This window comes from Grampus griseus (assembly GCF_964374135.1).
Source record: "Grampus griseus genome assembly, chromosome: 5".
NCBI classification, from domain to species: Eukaryota; Metazoa; Chordata; class Mammalia; order Artiodactyla; family Delphinidae; genus Grampus; species Grampus griseus.
Window position 1 is genome coordinate 140686196 of NC_138998.1, and position 20678 is coordinate 140706873.

General features: G+C 48.7%; 1 protein-coding gene across 1 annotated transcript in view; it reads left to right on the plus strand.

Moving 5' to 3' along the window:
- Positions 1–20678, plus strand: part of PDE9A (phosphodiesterase 9A) — a 99207-nt gene that overhangs the window by 36092 nt on the left and 42437 nt on the right. The window contains exons 3-4 of the mRNA XM_082654137.1: positions 627–704; positions 7260–7303. Coding sequence (XP_082510263.1) covers positions 627–704; positions 7260–7303 — 122 coding nt within the window. The remainder of the gene's footprint in view (positions 1–626; positions 705–7259; positions 7304–20678) is intronic.

The window sequence follows — 20678 nt, forward strand, 5'->3', positions numbered from 1 at the left end:
CACAGCAAGTAGCGGTTTGTAGCAGCAAGAAATAGCCCACAGTTTGGGGCATCTTTAATAAGCAATGTGCTAAGAAATAAATAATGTTGTTCTTTAGAACAACCGGGGTTTTAGGTGTCACCCCCATCGCACAGATTATGATACACGGCTGAAGACCAGAGAGTTAAGTCACGTGGTTAAGGCAACACCTCGCGTGAAAGACCCCACAGATGAGAAGTTGGAGGAAGATTCCATTTATCCACTTAAAACTGTTTGGTAGGAGAGCTTTTTGCCCATTTAGATAGACTCCCACAGGAAATGAAGTAGAAAGGCAAACCCTGAATTCATCACTGGTTGATACAAATGTTCATTTCTACTTTGACACCATTTAATCTCCCAACTCAACCAATTACACTTTCTCCAATTCCCGTTTAAATTGCTTACACATCTACTGAGTATTTAGCAGTACGCGCCAGCCCGTAACTTTGTTTACAAGCTGAGGGCCAGCGTCCTGAGGCCGACTCCTCATGGCCCCTTGGGCAGGACGGGCCTGCTACCCGGGCTCCTACCTCACGGGAGGCCCAGATTCAAGTGTGCACCCGGGGGACAACAGCGGGGTGAAGACACTGGCTTCTCCTGTCTTCCAGGAACACGACCATCTCCCTCCTGACCACAGATGACGCCATGGTCTCCATCGACCCCACCATGCCTGCCAATTCGGAACGGTAAGCGGCTAGTGGGCTGCGTCAGCTCCTCCTCGTGGCGTGTCTGACAGCTCTCTGCATGCACGGCAGGGTCTCCATGGTGGTTGTATAAATTTACTGCTGCAGGAAAATCTGAATTTAAACCAAAGATGGGAGGGTCTGGGAAGGAGGCCGCTGGTTCCTTTGCAGAACTCGTCACTTTCCAAGAAGGTAGCAGGTCTAAGCGTGACCTTTCCGAGGCCACAAGAGCCCTCTGAGGGGGCATTTACAGATGGGGAAACTGAGGCACTGAGTGGCAGTAGCAGAGCTGCCCCCAGTCCATCCGGGCAGGAGATTCCCTGACCAGACTCCCTGGGCAGCGCTGGGCGTCGACCCCCTGGGGCAAGTCCCGGCGTTGTCAAGCACTGTCCACCGGCTACTCTGCCCAAGACGGCGGAGGTTGGGGGGTGGGAAACCTGGGGGCCAGAGGAGTGAAACCAGGAGAGACCTAGAGAGGAAAAGGCTTGGGCAGTAAACACACCTGTGAACATCTGTAAAACAGCCCAGCTGCATGTGGCCGGAGGGAGGGACTCCAAGCAGAGCCTCTCCTGTCCACGCCCGCCCCTCTGCCCAGCGGCTGGCGAGGTCCCCGGTAGTCCACACTTTGTATTTGCAGTAAGGCCAGGCAGAATCCAGCCCATGTGCCCTGCCGGAAGCAGGAGCGTGATTGGGAGTGGGGTGCCCCTCGGGACCCCTGTTACGCCTGCCCTCACTGCATCCCCCTGCGAGGGACACGTGTCAATCCGGCCATCAGGGTGTGCCCCCCCGACTGAACCAGGCCAGTTGCTCCAGCCGCAGGAGAGAGCATGCCCAGGCAGACCCTCAAAGTTCCCGGCCACTGGAGGGCCCTGGCCCCCTGATGGCAGCGTGGGAATATTTGGGCTCCCATGATGGGGTCCCTGGGACCTCCGCTGTAGGTGCCTCAAAGGTTCCCCCGACCAAAGGTGTGTGCACACCTGAGCGCCCAGGGATGGGCACCAGCCCTTCTTCCTCTGTCCCCCGAAGCCACCTGTCAGCCATCCACGCCAGCCTGGGTGCAGGATGCCTGGCCCCAGGCAAGGGCTCAAGACCTCGCAAAGGCTGCCAGGCTTTGGTGCAGAAAGCCCGGCAAGTAACAAACCCTTGGCGCGTGCAAAGTCCTAGAACATTTGAACAGGCTCCGATGTCCTCCGAGCTCCGTGGTGAGCGGCCAGCACTGTCCTTCCCCGAGCATCTGGGCGCTTCCGCCCGGTCTCCCCTCCCCCTCCGCTGCATCCATCAGTCTCCTGAGTTTTTAATTTTGTCATCAGGAGCTTCTGCCCCCACGCATTCTGGCTCTGATTACACTCTGATTATCAGCTCCGGGCTCCCCGGAAGGAGCGATGCTAATTGAATCCCCAGAGGCTCCGGGCAGACTGTCCTAAATTGTGGCATAAGGTCCAGCCTGACCCAGATCTGTATTCATGAGGAAAGTCACGAGTGACCTGTCACCCCTGACATCCACAAGATACAATGGTGTCATCAGGGGGAAGTGCCCTGTCCGTGCAAGCCGGTGTCTGATGGGGCAAAACTGCCTTTTTCCCGAATTAATTGAAAGCAGTTTGTAGTTTGTCGACTTGTTCTGTCACCTCATCATATGTCCTTAGGCTCTTTATTCTGTGCCAGCCCTTCTCGACGGGGGGCAGTTTTGTTCCCCAGGAGACCCTTGGCGAAGTCTGGAGCATTTTGGCTGCCACGCCAGGGGATGGGGTCTGTGGCATCCAGCGGGCAGAGACCAGGGCTGCGGCTCTACGTCCCGCAGTGCCCAGGACTGGTTCCACCCCAGACTCACCTGCCCAAATGTCAGTGTTGGCGAGGCTGAGAACCGGTGTATGCGGTCCCCACTGCTTTCTCGTCGCAGAGCTGCCCGGTGTCCCCCAGGCCACCAGCCTCACGCACACCCCGGGGGGCTGGCTGAAGCAGAGCCCCCTCCCTCCCTCTCCTCACCCCCTCGGGGCCCCAGAACTGGCATTTCTGCAGGTTCCCAGGTGGTGATGCTGTTGGCTGGGACCTCCTTAATCACTGTTCCCAGCACTGGGCATCCCCTCCCCTGTCTCTGTCTGCTCCCTGCATGTGAGATCATGGACTTCTCCTTTTTACCAGCTGCCTCCATCATCTTCCCCCCGTCTGTGTCTGCTTCCCACTCTCTGCCCCTGAAAGGCGGCGTTCCCCAAGATTCCCTTCCCATCTGCTCACTTCCCCCTCCCGGGTCATGCGTGAGCCCCAGTGAGGCCTCCAATCTGTTCTGTTTGCTTCTAATTCTCCAGTCCCACGGTTCCAGCTGCCGTCGGGGGTCCCGCACCCTCTAAACATGCGTGGTATAACCTAGTCCAACCAAACCAGTGACCGTCAGCCCTGCCTGCAGGTTCAAACCACCAGGGATCATCAAAAAGGCTCTGGTGACCAGAGCCCCACTAGAACCCAGGAAATGTGGATTTTTGAGGGATTTTTTTTTAAAGCTCACCGGGTGATTCCAATGTGCAGCGAGGGTGAGAACCACTGGTGTAAAGTGGGCAAAAGCTAAGAAACTACTCTTGACCCCCAGGTGGGTGCTCAGCCTGCCAGGGACCAGAAGGTCACCTCTACCAGACGCAGGGTGTCCCCTTCTCGGAAAGTGCTGGATACATTTTGTTTCCTCCCAGAAGACGGTCAAGTCAGGTCGTGTCCCTCCAGCTTCCTCCACCACTGAAGACCCTGCAGCCCTTCGGTCCAGCCTTGTCAACACCTGTACCCTGCCCCCAGCCTCGGACTCAGGAACCGCCTCCCGGGAGAGGCTCTCCTGCAGGCACCAGCTCGTCCACCTTGCCTGCTTGCTGCCCAGTTCACACTCGCAGGGGCCGCTTTTCACAGCCTCTTCTCCGAATTACAAGGGCTCTTGACTGTGATCACCTGGTTACTGATCAGTAGTCGGGGTCCCAGTTTTCCCATCTCTTATACTAAACTTTTCGGCTCATTTCAAACCACGTCTCATGACCTTCTGAGTCTTCCTTCAAAATACTTCTTCCCTTAATGATCAGAGAATGTTCAGACCAGCATTTTAAATAACCTGGTACCTATTTACCTAAGTCAGAGAGGCTCTAATCTAGCGATGGGCTGAGTAGCTTCCTCTCTCTTTTGGAGCTGATAAGAAAGGTGATGGATTGCTAATCCCCATTCCTAAAGACTAACAAACACAAGTAGACACATCCCAGGTTTGTTCATGTCACGCTCGGCGGGACCGAGCGTCTGGTCCCCGTGCGCTCCTTTCTGGACAAGGGGACATTGTGGATCCCATGGGGCCCCGCTGACCAGCGTGTTGCTTCTTGACCACCCTTCCGTCGGCCTCTGCTGCTTCAAGATCCTTGTTGAAGGAGAGAAACAGACCCTTAAGTAGTATGAGGAAAAATGGGGCATGTGGAGAGAGGGGAGGGCCAGGACGGCTCCTGTGTTTCCGGTTTTAGCCAAGTTGTGATGCATGAAGCTGTCCGCCAGATGAAATGGCTGAGCACTTACAAGGATGGTGTGTGTGCCCATCCCCTCAGCTGGGGAGAAATGCTTCCTGGAGTCCGGCGCAGCTCCCAGTAAACGTGTTTGAAAAGAGGCATTTTGGAAAAAGACAAATACAAGTTCAAGGCGAATGGAAAGTGGTTTATCTCAGTTCTGTTGCTGAGGAAGAAATGATGAAGCTGCGAGTCAATTTAGGCCGAGGCAGGAGTTCATTCAGTCGTGGAAGCAGCATAACTGCTTCTGAGGACATTCCTGCTGTCGAGTCAAGAGGATTAAGGAACCAGGGGCCAAGAGTGATCTTGGGGATCCAGCTGTGGTCAGCGCCTCTGACACGGGGAGCAGGGGGCGTTTCGGGACTCGCGGCTCTGTCTCTCCCCATCCACGCCTCCGGCACCTCCTCTGTGCCGTCACTGTCACCTCCCGGCCAGCGTGGGCTTGTGGGGAGCAGGGGAAGACAGTCCTTGTGGCTGCAGGGGAGGGAGAGAGAAGAAAAAGAGGGGAAGGGATGGCCCCTTCCTGCACCCCTCGGGCCCGGGATCCCGTCTCTCCACCCACTGCCCCAGCATCAGTGCTGCTCATGGGGCTGAGGGAGGAGGAGAGAGGAGAGGTGACGCCCACCTCGCCTTGGCTCTCTGCGCCCCTCAGCCCATCGCCGCAGCCCTGGCCCCCCCGGAAACGCCAACACGTGCTCTGCATGCGCCCCTGGTTCAAAGTCAGCCCCACACACGCGGTGGGCTTCAGGGAGGGTCCCCCCTTCGCTGAGCGGAGGCTCCTGGAAACCTGCAAGCTGGCGAGGCTGACGGCTGCTGGGAGGCCCGGGGAGGGTGGACCCGCCCTGCTCGCCATCAGTGAGGACAGAGGCAGCTGTGTCCCCTTGGCCAAGCCCCGCCCCAGCCGGTGTCTCACCTGCTCTGCAGCTGGAGCCACACCTCAAGCCGCGTGGACTCTGAACAGGCTGTTCTGTGATCTCCCAGGACCCAAACACCATCACCACGAAGCCTCTGTAGGGAATGTTCCCCAAGTCCCAAATAACCAACTTCCGGGGGCCTTTGGAAGAGGACCTTTCCCCAAGCAAGGGGCACACTCCTGCGGGGGAGATGGGTGGGGTGACTTGCCCCTCACGGGCTCCACCAGGAGGAAACCCTTGCGGGGAGGCGGGACTTGAGACCACCGTGGGCTTGTCCGTCCATCACCTATTAGTGCCACGCAGTTGTTATTTTTATACCTTATTGGCATTTTAAATGTAAACCATCTTCCGTGTGCCCTATAACTGTTAAACCACAGGTGGGATGCCCAGTTAGCCCCTGTCAAGAGTCTGGTGTTTGGTGTAACTCCTTCCAGAGTCTCTGTGCTTTCTTTCTCCATCGCTGAGCCGATTCTCCGTCTGTGGCCCTGTAACTTGCCGTGTCTCCCTAACGAGATGTTGTAGGCAGCCCTCCACGTCAGTACTTGCTCGCTCATCTCCATCTTTTTGACACTGAATGACACGCCACCGTTCAGCTAATGTGTCACGCAGCCCCGGCAGAGAGGGGCCCGCATATTTCTTAGCCATTCAGATGGCAGCATTCACGTCCTTTCAACGTGTACTTGACCGTGGAACGTAGGATCTGTGAGGGCAGAGCGTTCTTGCCTGATTCACTCTTTTTTCCTTTTTTTTAATTTATTTTTTTATTTTTGGGTGCATTGGGTCTTTTTTGCAGTGCACAGGCTTCTCACTGCGGTGGCTTCTCTTGTTGTGGAGCACGGGCTCTAGGCGCGCAGGCTTCAGTAGTTGTGGCACACGGGCTCAATAGTTGTGGCGCTCGGGCTTAGTTGCTCCACAGCATGTGGGATCTTCCCGGGCCGGGGCTCAAACCCGTGCATTGGCAGGCGGACTCTTAACCACTGCGCCACCAGGGAAGCCCTGATTCACTCTTATATCACCAGAACCCAACCACAGTGAGCACTGAGTGTAAAACATGTTGAATGAATGAATGAGTGACATGTGAAGGTATCCCTGTGTAAGATAACCAAAAGAGTTAATACTTCCGTTCCTAGGTTCACGTGCTGAGACAAAGGATTTTACATTTGAATCAGTGCTGCTAGGTTGCTTTCCCATAGGTGATGGCGATCCGTACTCCCACTAGCAATACCTGTGAGACCCTGAGTCCCTGTGCCTCATAGCATTCATGTTCCCAGGTTCTAAATTTGGGTAAAAAAATAGCCTCTTTCTCTTCCCTGGTGGCGCAGTGGTTGAGAGTCCGCCTGCCGATGCAGGGGACGTGGGTTCGTGCCCCGGTCCGGGAAGATCCCACATGCTGCGGAGCGGCTGGGCCCGTGAGCCATGGCCACTGAGCCTGCACGTCCGGAGCCTGTGCTCCGCAACGGGAGAGGCCACAACAGTGAGAGGCCCGCGTACCGCAAAAAAAAAAAAAAAAAATAGCCTCTTTCTTCAGGTCCCTCTTTTTATTTTTATTAACTGTTATCGATGATTGCCTGTTCCTATTCTTTGCCTATTTTCCATTGACTTGTCTCCCCCCGACCTTTGCCAGAGGTCCTTGTATGTCAGGGACAGTGACCCTTACTCTGCCTTTCCTATCACCAGTATCCTCTCCCCACCCCCTGTGGGTCTCATGATTACCGGTGGTGACATCACCGAGGTGCCAGTGCATTTTCGACTGAGTTATTGACACCATCCTCTCTTGTGCACTTGGGGGATGCAGTCTCCAGGAGCTCAAAGCAAAAGAGGGAGAGCCTCCCGCATCAGTCAGGTGTCAGGACAGACCAGGACAATTCTGTGCCATCCCAGCTGCATTCAACATGTTTATTTTATTAACCAAATATGAACATTATAGAGGAGGGCCGTTGTTTAAATGGTATATTTAAAGTATTTAGAATTCTTCTGAATGAGAAAACTCAGACTTGCCAAAGAAATTCATTTTAAAAAGACCTAATTCACTGAATTCTAATTCAGCCCGAGTGCTTCTCTCTCGAACCAGATGTACATGAACATCTTGACAGCATCTTACAGTGGAACTGCCTTCTCTCTTGCAGGACTCCCTACAAAGTGAGACCTGTGGCCATCAAGCAGCTCTCTGGTAAGGCCTTGCTATCATTTTTTAAATTAAAAGAAAACTAAAAGCTCCAGGCTGCACCTGTGATTGAATATGTATGAGTTAGGCTTTGAATCTGAAGCCCGGTACTGTTACAGAAGCTAAGGCCACGTACTGCTGCAGAGACAGCCATACTCTGCCCTCCACAAACCCCCAGGGTGCCCAGTCCCACCCCCTCCCACCCGGTCCTGACGACTTAGCAGACACTGGGTGACACCCCACTCTTGTCTCCCTGGGCCCAGTGTCTGTCCTGACCATTCAGACTGTGAGGCAAAAGGCCAGCCCCCAGGATGCCTCATACAGTCAGTGGTGGTGTTTTCTTAAAATCCCATTTCCTTTTGAATCTTTGATCGCTCTTATTTATGTATGATGTATGCCTAATAAAATGCTCCCATTTAAGTGTATATTTTGATAAACCTTGAAAGTTCTATACATCCTTGTTAACTACCACCAAAACCAAGACTGGGAACATTTACATCACCTAAAAATGTTCTCTTGTGTTCTCTCCTGCTTAACCCCTGTCCCTCCACTCCCGACCTCTGTCAGCCACCAGCCGCTCTTTGACACCATAGATTAGATTTGCCTTTTGAGAGTTCCATAGAAAATGAAATCACGTAACATGTGTCCTCTTTTTTTGCCTCGACCGAACGTTTTTGAGGCTCGTCCACGTGTTGTGTGTATCAGTGATTCTTTCCTTTTTATTGGTGAGTCACGTTCCGGGTATGGCTGGACCACAGTTGTTTTATCCATTCACCTGTTGAAGGACATCTGGGTTATTTCCGGTTGGGGACTTTTATGAATAAAGCAGCTGTGAGCATCCCAGTACAAGCATTTACAGGGACGTGTATTTTTATTTCCCTTGGGGTCAATGGGATTGAATGGGATTGGTGGATCGCATGGTTAAGTGTATATTTCACTTTATAAAAGGTACTGCCAGGTAGTTTCCCTGCACATCTTGCACCCCGACCCGTAATGTACAAGAGTTCCCGTTGCTTCGCAGTCTCAGCAGCACTTGATATTGTCAGTCCTTTCTGTGTTAATCAGTTCTATTGGGTGTGGAGTGGTACTGCATCTGGTTTTAATTTGGTTTCCCTAGTGATTAATGATGGTGAGTATCTTTAAAGCATTTACTGGCCATTCTTAAATCTTCTCTTATGAAGTATTTGTTCAAATCTTTTCTGATTTGTTGGTCGTGGTGGTGGTGGGTAGTTTTCCTTCTCACTCTTGAATTGAAAGCATTCCTGGTATATTTGGGATACACACCTTTTGTCAGGTAGATATTATAAATATCTTCTCCTGGTCTGCAACTTGCTGCTTCTTTTTCTTATGAGTGTCTTTCAATAACCAGAATTAAATTTTGATTAGGCCCAATTTACCAGTTGTTCTTTTATGGTTTGTACTTTTTGTGGCCAAAGAAATCTTATTTTATCCCATAGTTGTGAAGTTTTCTCCTCTGTTTTCTTCTACAAGTTTTATAGTTTTAGCTTTTGCATTTAGGTCAGTGGTCCATTTTGAGTTAATTTTTGTGTATGGTCTGAGGCAAAAGTTGAGGTTTATTTTTCTTTTTAAAATTTAATATTAATTTAATAATTTTTTCAAAATTGATGTCTACAGAATAGAATTTTGATGCCACCCATACTGCGCTGGATGGTGTGTGAGTGAGGCCCTGATGTTTCTGTGTCTCAGGGTCTCATCTTTCAAGTGACAACATTTACATAGGAGCACTGGTTGCTTTAAATATTTTTATGCCTGAGTAGCTCTTTATGAAAACTCTTAATTCAGTTCTTTTGATAGTAGATGTTAGAATAAAATCTGAGTTCTAACTTTTTTTCGTATGAAAATAACTTTTTAAAAAATAAATTTATTTATTTATTTTTGACTGTGTTGGGTCTTTGTCGATGTGCACAGGCTTTCTCTAGTTGCAGTGAGCAGGGGCTACTCTTTGTTGTGGTGCACGGGCTTCTCATTGCGGTGGCTTCTCTTGTTGTGGAGCACGAGCTCTAGGCACGTGGGCTTCAGTAGTTGTGGCACACAGGCTCAGTAGTTGTGGCTCACGGGCTCTGTAGTTGTGGCGCACGGGCTTAGTTGCTCTGTGGCATGTGGGATCTTCCCGGACCAGGGCTCGAACCCGTGTCCCCTGCACTGGCAGGCAGATTCTTAATCCCTGTGCCACCAGGGAAGCCCAATAACTTTTTATTAACATAAAAAGCGCTTATCAAGCCCTTGGCTTAACAATAAACTTTTTATTATTGTTTTTTGTTGTTGTTATTAACTAGATCCTCGACTTTATTCAGGCTTCACTAGTTTTTTTCCTGATGTCCCCTTCCTGATCCAGGATCCAGTCCACACTTAGTCGTTATGCCTTCCAGTCTTCTCTGGTCTGACAGTGTCTCGGACGTTCCTTGTTTGCCATGACCTTGGCGGTCTTGAAGAGTCTGTAGAATGCCCTTCAATCTGGGCTTGTCTGATGCTTTTCTCATGATCAGCCTGGGGATGTGGGTTTTTGGAAAGAATACAAGGAGGCCATAGCACCCCCATGATCACTGGCTTCTTCACTGGAAAGTCACTATTTTCCCCTTTCCTTGCTCGATTCTTTGGAAGCAAGTCCCTAAGTATAGCCCACCTTCAAGGGAGGGAGAAAAGAATTGAGGTTCACTTGCTTAAATATCCATTTGTTCCAGCACCATTTGTTGAAAACAACGATCCTTCCCCCCCATTGAATTATCATGGCACCTTTGTCAAAAATCAATGGACCAGGGGCTTCCCTGGTGGCGCAGTGGTTGAGAGTCCGCCTGCCGATGCAGGGGACACGGGTTCGTGCCCCGGTCCGGGAGGATCCCACGTGCCGCGGAGCAACTGGGCCCGTGAGCCATGGCCGCTAAGCCTGCGCATCCGGAGCCTGTGCTCAGCAACGGGAGAGGCCACAGCGGTGAGAAGCCCGCGTACCGAAAAGAAAAAAAAAAGAAGTATATTATCTAATTCTCAAATATTTGGGTATTTTCCAGTTACCTTTCCATCACTGATTTCTGTTCATTTCATTGTGACTATGTAACGTAAGTCTTTTTTGATTTTTTTGAGATGCATGGTGTATCTTGGTGACTGGTACATGTACACATAAAAAAGGACATGTACTGTCGTTACTGGATGAAAGATTCTGTAAATGTCCATTAGGTCAAGTTAGTCAATAGCGTAGTTCAAGTTTTCTGTATCTTTACATATTTTTTGTCTGCTTGTTCTATTCATTACTGAAGGATGAGTAGTAAAATAGGTAACTGTTGTGGATGTGTTGTTAAATTTCTCAGTTCTCTCATGCTTCATGCATTTCAATTTCTGTTATTGGACACATACTTATTTAGGATCGTTGTGTCTTCGTGATGGATCAGCCCCTTTATTCCTATGAAAATTTGCCCTTTATCCTTGGTACTATCCCTTGTTCTCAAGTCTTCCTTATCTCATGTTACTATAACCACTCCAGCTTGCTTATACTTAGTGCTCCTATGCTATATCCCTTTCCACCTTGTTACTTTTAATGACTTTATATTTGAAGTGGATTTTTTATAGGTGGCATTATCAATTCTGGCAAATTAAGCTTTTTAATTAAGTTTTTAAGCCATTTACATTAAATGTAATTATTGATATGGTTGGGTTTAAATCTACTACCTTGTTAATCATTTTCTATTTTTCTCATTATTCTTTTCGGTATTTTCCACTCTTTCTACATCTTTTGGATACCGAGCATTTTTTAATTCCTTTTTTTTTTTTTTTTTTTTGCGGTACGCGGGTCTCTCACTGTTGTGGCCTCTCCCGTTGCGGAGCACAGGCTCCGACGCGCAGGCTCAGCGGCCATGGCTCACGGGCCCAGCTGCTCCGCGGCATGTGGGATCTTCCCGGACCGGGGCACAAACCCGTGTCCCCTGCATCGGCAGGGGGACTCTCAACCACTGCGCCACCAGGGAAGCCCCTTAATTCCATTTTTTTTCCTCCACTCTTGATTTATGAAGTGTACTTCTTTGTCTTATCTCTTTGTGGCTGCTCTTGGTGTTCCAATATGTACCAGTGACTCATCACAGTGTGCCTTTCAGTTCCATTACCTCACTTCACAATGATGCAAGACTCTCAGAATAGCATGATTCCATTTCTCCTACCTCATTCTTTGTGCTTTATGTCACACATTTTACTCCTACTTATGTTTTAGACCCCATGATACACTGTTACCATCTTTGCTGTCGACACTTATATTTTTTTCTTCGTGTCTCTGGATATTCATGTTTGCCTCTTTGTTATGTTGTGGACCATCTGGATTTTGTTTTCTTCCATTAAAGAGCATAGGCTCTGTCCTGGCAGACAGTTAAGCAACTTACAAATCAGTTTGATGCCTTTGAGACCTGTCTTTTAGCTTTGCTAGGACGGTTCTAGAGAACCCCTACTCCAGGGAGAGTTCCGTCCTGCAGCTGAGGCGCCATCCCTGTGGGGTCTCCACTGACGCCCTGGTGACCACCAAGCATTCCTGACTCCAGCTCTTCGGAGCTCAGACATTTGGAAATGAGGTTTGAGGTTGCTGGGGGCAGGTCATGTGGGACCTTGAAGGTCCATGAGGAGCTGGTGCCTTGATTCCCATGGGGAAGGGCAGGGGAGGTGGTGAGGAGTGATCAGATCCTGGCGTGTTCTGAAGGAAGAACCAGGCTTATTTCCTGACTGAGTGGAAGTGAGATATAGAAGAAAGAGCAGTTGGAGAAGCCTCGGGGGTCCAGCCTGAGCCACAGAAAGGGTGGAGCAGCAGCCCTGTGAGGGTGTGAGCTGAGGGTGACGTGGGCTCAGGGCGGCGGGGGCAGGGGGGCGTGGTTTGCCTGTTGGACGTCAATATCGAGTAGACGGGTCTAGGGGAGCTGTCACACCTGAGCTGGGGATGTGACAATGTGACACTGGGCTGTTGGTGTGGGTGATGTTTGCAGCCATGGGCCTGATGAGCTCCCCAGCCAGGGAGGGACCGAGGACGGAGCCCTAAGACGCCACACTGGGGGACAGCATTCCCTGCGACGGCCGCTGAAGACTTGACACCATCCAGAAGAGGGTCCCTTTGAAGAACAAAGGGGAAGAAAACAAGCCGAGCAGGTGGACGGGACAGGGATGAGCTTCCGGAGAGGAAGACGGGGGCGCGTGGCAGCGTGATCAGATGTCTGCACAGTCCTCGCTAGAGGAAGAAGAAAGAGGATTTTGTGTGACTCTCTGCCCTCTGGGAATTGCTCGTAGGAGTCTTTAACTCTTTGAGCTTCTCTCTCTGGAAATAGCCTTCCGTCTCGCATCCATCAACACCTAGCCTGGCTTCCTGGAGACTCTCACCCTTCGCCCCCGCTCAGTAACCGGTCCTGGCCATGCAGCCCTGAGTCAGGGCCTGTAAGGAGCCCCACCGGCCCTGCAGTCGCCAGGCCACATTCACAATGGCGGGAAAAACAACCTCACGAGAGGACTCAGGAACCTTGTGTCCAGGCTTACATGCAGCTGCTGGGGCCCCTCCAGCTGCCTGGCCTCTCCTGGGGGCCCCGCCGTCTTTGCTGATCCTCTGAGCCACACGTGTCAATAAACGCCCCTAGCGGTCCTGGTGGGGCCGGGCAGCACAGAAATGCCCCAGTCTTCCTGTTTTGCTGTTTAAATATTAGGAAACAGTGAAGAGAAGAGTATTGTGGAAAACATGACTTTTCATAGAAGAGAAGGACGGGCCAGTCCTGACCCAGCAACCACGTGTATAAGAAGGCCAGCCACCGTCCAGCTGCAGATGTAAATGCAAAATGCACACCGAGTTTTGAAGACCCAGCATGGAGAAAAGGGAGTAAGATAGCTCATGGGTAACGTTTATATTTCATGTTATCTTACTGAGATGTAATTCACACAGCATAAACCCCCCATTTTAAAGGCACAAATTCAGTAGTTTGTAGTGTACGCACCTCGCTGTGTAGCCATCACCACTCTCTAATGCCAGAAGGTTTCCACACCCCCAGAGGAAGCCCCGTAGCTGCCAGCACCTACTCCCATCCCCTCACCCTGCTCCCTGGCAACCACTTGTCTGCCTTCCGTCCCCGTGGATAGGCCTGTCGTGGACGTGTCGTGTAACAGAGTACGCGGCCCTTTGTGCCTGGCTTCGTTCGCTTGGCCTGATGTAGGCAGGGTTCCTCTGTGTTGTAGCGAAGGTCAGCGCTCGTCCTGTTGGGTGGAAGAGCCACGTGGTGTTTTTCCACTCATCAGCTCGTGGGCAGTTTGGGTGTTTCCACTTTTTGGCTAATGTAAATGGTGCAGTGTGGGCAAGTTTTCCTAGGAATGATACATGTTGAAATGAGATATTTTTGAGGTAAGTTGGGTTAGATAAAATATTTCAGTTAAAAAAACAAGAGCCCAGCCACCTTGGAGGAAGGGCCTAAGAAAAGAGCACATGCAGACTAAGGGCTTCCTCCTCTGGGTCCCCTACCTGTGGACTCCGTCTGCACGGGAAGCTCTGAGGGCTGACGCCCCGAGAACGGTCCTCCTGCCAGAGAGGGAGCCGCGGGCAAGTGTTTGGCTTCCTTGCCCCTGGGTGGAGCGGTGGGGACAGTTTACGCATCGAATATGCAGTTGCCCAAAGGGACCCCAGAACAATCAGCCCAGATGCCCCTGCTCATCGGCTCACAGTTCCCTGCTTTTCCTCCGCTCCCCACGCCCCCCAGCCTTCCTGGGACCACCTCCACGTGCCCTGCTGGCGCCTGATTCCTTGTCTCCGGGTCGGCTTTGGAAGATCCAAACCTAAGAAGCAGGGACCGTCCAGCTGCCATCGTTCAGGTGTCAGTTGGGTGAAGTGGTCTCAGGAAAGCGACTGACCACGCTGCACCGCAGTTACCCTGCAAAGTAGGAATTAGGATACACGCCCGCATGGTTCTTACGAGGATAAATGAAGTCATTCATACAAAATGCTTAGCACGGTGCGTGCCACTTGGGGAGCGCTCGCTAAATGGTGCTATCATTTAAAATGCCCTAGAGGACACGTTTGCACGGCTGAAGCTGTGCCTGTCTGGAACTGCTGAATTTTCGTGGAGCCAGGACTGCTTCCTAAGGTCTGAAACATGGAGGGCTGGCTCCCGTCTTCACTTGCCAGTGAAGTTAATGCTTGACATTTGAGCACAGGCATGGTGCTTCGGAGAAATAATAATGCTTCTTCATAATATTTTCTATTTTTAGCGCAGTTTCACTGCCCACAGCTTGGTCATCGTAGGCTCAGTCATCTTTACTTGTATTCTTTTGAAAACAAAAAGGGTTCAGCGTATAAAACGAAAGCTCCTATTCTCCCGTGAGGTCTCTTAGGGGCTTAGCGCACTTCTGCTTTCTTTAGCTTTAGGGAATCGCGTGTTCACCTGCCCCTTGGGGTGGTTTAGGCGACAGCGGGAACACTGAGCCCATCACTGTCAGGAAGGCGGGTGGCAAACGGTAATACCGGACACAGAGTCGGCATGTGATGACTACAGAATCTGGTCCAGTCGGCCCTTGGTGTCCGCGGTCCCACACCCACAGATGCGGAGGGCCGACTAAGGGTACCAAAATCATCAGCAGATTTTGCTGTCCTCGGGGGCAGGGGTCTTGGAACCAATCCCCTGCAGATACCGAGGACTGACCGTACCTCTGGGAAGCAAAACTTCAAACAGGAAGCAAACGCTCTCCGCCGCTAGGCATCTGCAAAAACCAGTCACACACATATCCGTGTCCCCTCTAACTGTGCGGTGAGATGCACAGACATAAAGGGTACCATCTGCTGAACTTCCATAAAAGAGCACACGCGTGTAGCCACCACACCAGTCAAGACAAAGAACGCTTTCATCGCCCCAAAAAAATTCTCTTGTGCTTGTCTTCAAATCTGTCCCCACGCACCGTGAGAGACCACCGCTTCCTTTGCCACAGGCAGATTGCTTTTTCCTGATCTTAAATTTCATGAGAATGGAACCACACAGAGTGAACTCTTTTGTGTCTGCATTCTCTCGCTCAGGATCATGTTTTCAAGATTCATGCGTGTCGTTTATTTACTTTGTATCGCTGAGTAGTAGTCTATTTCATGAGCGCTCCACCCCTGGTCGTTAAGTCTCCTGCGGATGGACGTTTCCAGTTTGGGGTTAAGCTACAGTAAGCATTGTTCACGTCTTATTATGGACATATTTGTCAGTTATCTTGGGTAATACCTAGGCGTGATGTTGCTGGTTCGTATGCCCAGCTGTCTTCCCAGGCGGCTGTACCATTTATGTTCCCACCAGTAATGTATGAGTGATCCCGTTGTCACAGCCAACCCAACACTAGGCATTCTCAATGTTTTTAATTTTAGGCACTCAAGTCGGCGTAGAATCATATTTCACTATGGTTTAAATTTACATTTCTCGGATGACTTAATAATTGTTGAGCGTGGTTTCCTGTGCTTATTAGGTACTTGAATATCTTACCTCGTGAAGTGTCTGTTCCAAGTATTTTTGTGCAGTTTTTAGACTGTTGTATTAGTGTTTATCGCTGGTTTATAAGAAACCATATATTCTGGATATAATCCATTTGTGAGATGTATATATAGCAAGTATCTTTTCCCAGTTTGTGACTTACCTTTTTCGTTTTCTTAAAGAGGTCGTTTGATGAGCATAAGTTTTTAACTTGATGCAGTTAATTGAACAGGTTTTCTTTTATGTGTAGTACTTTCTGTGTCTTCTTTAAGAATCCTTTCTCTACTGCAAGGTCATGAAGGTACATTTTCAGGAAATTTAGGGTTATAGCTGTTATATTTCAATCTGTGATCCATTTCAAATTAATCTTGTGTATGGTGTGAGGTAGGAGTTGTCACAGTATCCTTTGTTAAAAAAGAGTTTCCTTTTCCATTGAACCACTTTGGCATGTTTATTGAAAATTAATTGACTCTATATGTGTGAGTCCCTTTCTGGACTCTCTGTTCTGTTTCATGGATCTGTTTGTCTGTCCTGACACCAAGACCACACTGGCTTAATTGCTAGAGCTTGGAATCCAGTAATCTTCCACATTTGTACTTCTTTTTTGGTTGTTTTGGTTCTGTGGGTCCTTTTCTTTTCCCTACAAATGTTAGAATAAAGAATCAGCTTGTTAATTTCTTTCAAAAAGGCTTCTCTACTTGAACTGGGATTGCATTCAGTATATAGATTAATTTGGGAATAATAAAATCTAAACAATATTCAGTCTTCCAACCACGAGCATGATACATCCCTCCACTCAGCAACGCTTATAGCTTTCAGAATAGAGGTCCTGCATATCTTTTGTTAAATCTGTTCCTCAGCGTTCTCTGTTCTCTGGTGTTATTGTAAATGGAATCTTCACGTAATTTTCCATTTGTTTGCTCCTCATTTACAACAGATATTTGTGTGTTGACGTAGTACCTTGTGACATCGCTTATTAACTCATGGGTTAGTTCTGGTAGTTGTTTCATAGAATCTTAGAATTTTCCATAGAGACAATCATATCTTCTAAAAATAAAGACAGTTTTACTTTCTACATTCCAGTCTTTTTGGATTTTATTTCTTTTACTTGTCTTGTTGCATTGGTTGAAACTGCAATACAATTAAATGAGACTGAGAGCAGACATCCTTACCTCATTCCAGCCTCAGGGGAAATGCATTCACTCTTTCACCACTGGGTGTGACGTGAGCTGCAGGTTTTTTTGTAGGTACTCTCTGTCAGATTGAGGATGCCCTCTTCTCCCAGTTCACAAAGAGGTTTTTTTGGTCAAATCTTCTGTGTTAAATTTTATCAGAGGTTCTTTGTGCATCGACTGAAATGGGTTGAGGGAGTTTCCTTTTATTCTTAGTTTTCTAATGTTTTTACCATCATAAATAGGTGTTAGATTTTTGTCACGTGTTCTTTCTGCATCTACTGGGATCACATATGATTTTTCTCCTTTATTCTGTTAAGGCAGTGAATTATACCGACTAATTTTCGAATGTTAAAACAACTTTGCATTTCTGGGATAACCCCACTTGTATCCCCAGGAAGTGTTCCTAGGAAAATACTTAGGAATAAATTTAACAAAGGGTATACAGGACCTCTACCCTGATGTAAGATGTAGTCCCTTTTTATATATTGCTAGATTTTATTTTTTAATAATATGTTAAGGAGTTTTGTGTCCATGCTCATGTAGGACGTTGGCTTATAACTTTTTTCTTGTAATGTCTTTGTCATGCTTTGATTGTGGGGTTATGGTGGCCTTATAAAACATATTGGGGCATTTACTTTCTTCTCTGTTTTCTGAAAGATTTTGTGTAATTTTGGTGTTATTTCTTCCTACATTCATTTACATGTAATGTATTTCTTGATATGCTTGAGGTTAGATCTACCATGTTGCCATTTGTTTTTTTTTTAATTGATCTTGGGTTCCATTTCCTGGTTCCTCCTCTTCTCCCTTCTCTTGGGTTCATTGAATAAACTTTTGTATTCTATTTTATTTCTTCTGTTGACTCTTTTCTTTGTTAATGGAAGAAATGAGCTCTTTTTTTAAAGTCTTTATTGAATTTGTTATAATATTGCTCCTGCTTTATGTTCTGGTTTTTTGGCCACGAGGCATGTGGGATCTTAGTTTCCCGACCAGGGATCAAACCCATACCCGGTGCGCTGGAAGGCGGAGTCTCAACCCCTGGGCCGCCAGGGAAGTCCCTCTTCTGTTGACTCTTTACCTCTGCTTTTTGCATTATTTTTAGTTGGTTGTTATATTTCACCGTGCATCCTTCACCTTTTTTTTAATTGCAGGCTTTATTTGTTGGAGATCAATAAAAACACAAAATTGAGTGAAAAGTACAGAGTTCCCACACATTCCCTCCTCATACACTCACTCAGTCTCTCCCACCATCTGCGTCCCGCCTCAGAGCTTTACATTTGTCCCAGTCAGCCAACACTGACACGTCATTGTCATCCAAAGTCCATAGTTTACATCAGGGTTCACTCTTTGTGTTATACAGTCTGTGGGTTTTCGGATGCATAAAGACCTGCATCCACCACTGCAGGGTCGTACAGAGTAGATTCTCTGCCCTAAAAATCCTCTGTGCTCCACCTGTCCATCCATCCCTCCCCCGAGACCCCTGGCAACCACGGATCTTTTTACTGTCTCCATAGGGGTGCCTTTTCCAGAATGTCCGTAGCTGGAATCATACAGTCTTCAGCCTTTTCAGACTGGCTTCCTTCACTAGGTACTGTACATTTCAGGTTCCTCTGTGCCTTTTCATAGCTTCATAGCTCATTTCTTCTTAGGGCTGATTTGTTCCTTCCCCTATTGAAGGAAGTCTTGGAGTGCTTCAAAGTTTTGGCAGTTATGAACAGAGCTGCTATAAACATTTGTGGGAAAGTTATGTGGGGACATAACTTTTCAGCTCCTTTGGGTAACTGCCCAGGAGTGCAGTTGCTGAATCATACATTTAATTTTGTAAGAAACCACCAAACTGGGACTTCCCTGGTGGTCCAGTGGTAAAGAAGCCGCCTTCCAATGCAGGGGACACGGGTTCGATCCCTGATCGGGGAACTAAGATCCCACATGCCACGGGGCAACTAAGCCCACACGCCACAACTACTGAGCTCACGCACCTCAGCTAGAGAGCCTGTGTGCTGCCAACTACAGAGCCCACGCGCTCTGGAGCCCCCATGCCACAACTAGAGAAGAGAAAACCCACACACCACAACTAGAGAGAAGCCCATGCGCCGCAACGAAAGATCGTTCGTGCCGCGACTAAGACCCAATGCAACCTAAATAAATAAATATTTTTTAAAATGTTTTAAAAAGAATCAAGAAACCACCGAAATACCTTCCAAACTGGCTGCCCCATTCTGCATCCCCACCAGCAGTGATGAGAGTTCCTGTTGCTCCACAGCCTCACCAGCATTTGGTGATGTCAGTGTTTTGGATTTTTGCCATTCTAACAGGTGTGAAGTGGTATCTCATTATGGTTTCAATTTGCAGTCCGCTAACGTTATTCAGCATCTTTTCATGTTTATTTGACATCTGTATATCTTTCTTTTTCTCAAAGTGTCTTTTCAGATCTTTGCCCATTTTTAAATCATCCTTAACTTTTTAGCCTAGTTAAAATTAATATTGTGCCACTTCACATAAAAAGTAAGGACTTTGCAGCAGTAAAATTCCTCCCCACAACCTTTGAGCTATTGCTGCAATACACTTACTTTATTTATTTATTTATTTATTTTGCGGTACGCGGGCCTCTCACTGCTGTGGCCCCTCCCGTTGCGGAGCCCAGGCTCCGGACGCGCAGGCTCAGCGGCCATGGCTCACGGGCCCAGCCGCTCCGCGGCAGGTGGGGTCTTCCCGGACCGGGGCACGAACCCACGTCCCCTGCATCGGCAGGCGGACTCCCAACCGCTGCGCCACCAGGGAAGCCCTGCAATACACTTTACATCTATGCTTCACACTGAATGTTTGCGTCCCCCCCAAAAAAATTCACACGCTGAGATCCTAACCGCCCATGTGATGGCATTGGGGGGTGGGGCCTTTGCATGGTGAGTAGGTCATGAGAGCAGATCCCTCATGAATGGGATTAGGGCCCTAATAAAAGAGACCCCAGAGAGCTCCCTCGCTCCTTCTGCCCTGTGAAGACACTGAAAAGCTGGCCGTCTACGTACCAGGCAGTGGCTTTCACCAGCCCCCGACCCTGCTGGCGCTCTGGTCTTGGACGTCCAGCCTCCAGAATTGTGAGAAGGAAATTTCTGTTGTTCACAGGCCACCGAGTCTCTGTGGTCTCTTAGAGCAGGCGGAGCAGCTAAGGTCACCTACACCCAGTATAAACTCCACAATACAGTATTAAAATTTTTACTTTAAACAGTCAGCTGTCTTTTGAAGAAATAATGAAAAGAAACTTAAAGATAACTTTTTTGTAGTTACCTACCTATTTGCCATCTCTGGTGCTTTTTTTTTCCCCATGGATTCCAACTCCTGAGTGGTGTTACAGCCCTTCAGCCTGAAAATTTTCTTTTTTCTCTGAGCATCTCTTGACGCGCAGAACAGCTAGTGACTAATTCCCTCAGCTGTTGCTTCTCTGAACATGTCTCCGTTTGCCCTCGTTTGGAAACATATTTCAAGGTGTAGAATGCTGCATTCAGAGCTTTGTTTTTGTTTTTTAAAAGAGGTCTAAAGATGTCCTTTTTTTTTTTTCTTTTTTCCTGGCTTCCATTGTTCCTGCTGAGAAGTCAGCTTTTATGTTTCTGCAGATGAATCATTTCATTATGAATCATATCATCCCTTTTTCCCCTCTGGATGCTTTCAAGGTGTTTTTCCTTTGTATCTGGGCTTCAGCATTTGACCATGTCGTGCCCTGGTTTTCTTTCTGTTTATCCTGTTTGGTGTCCTTTG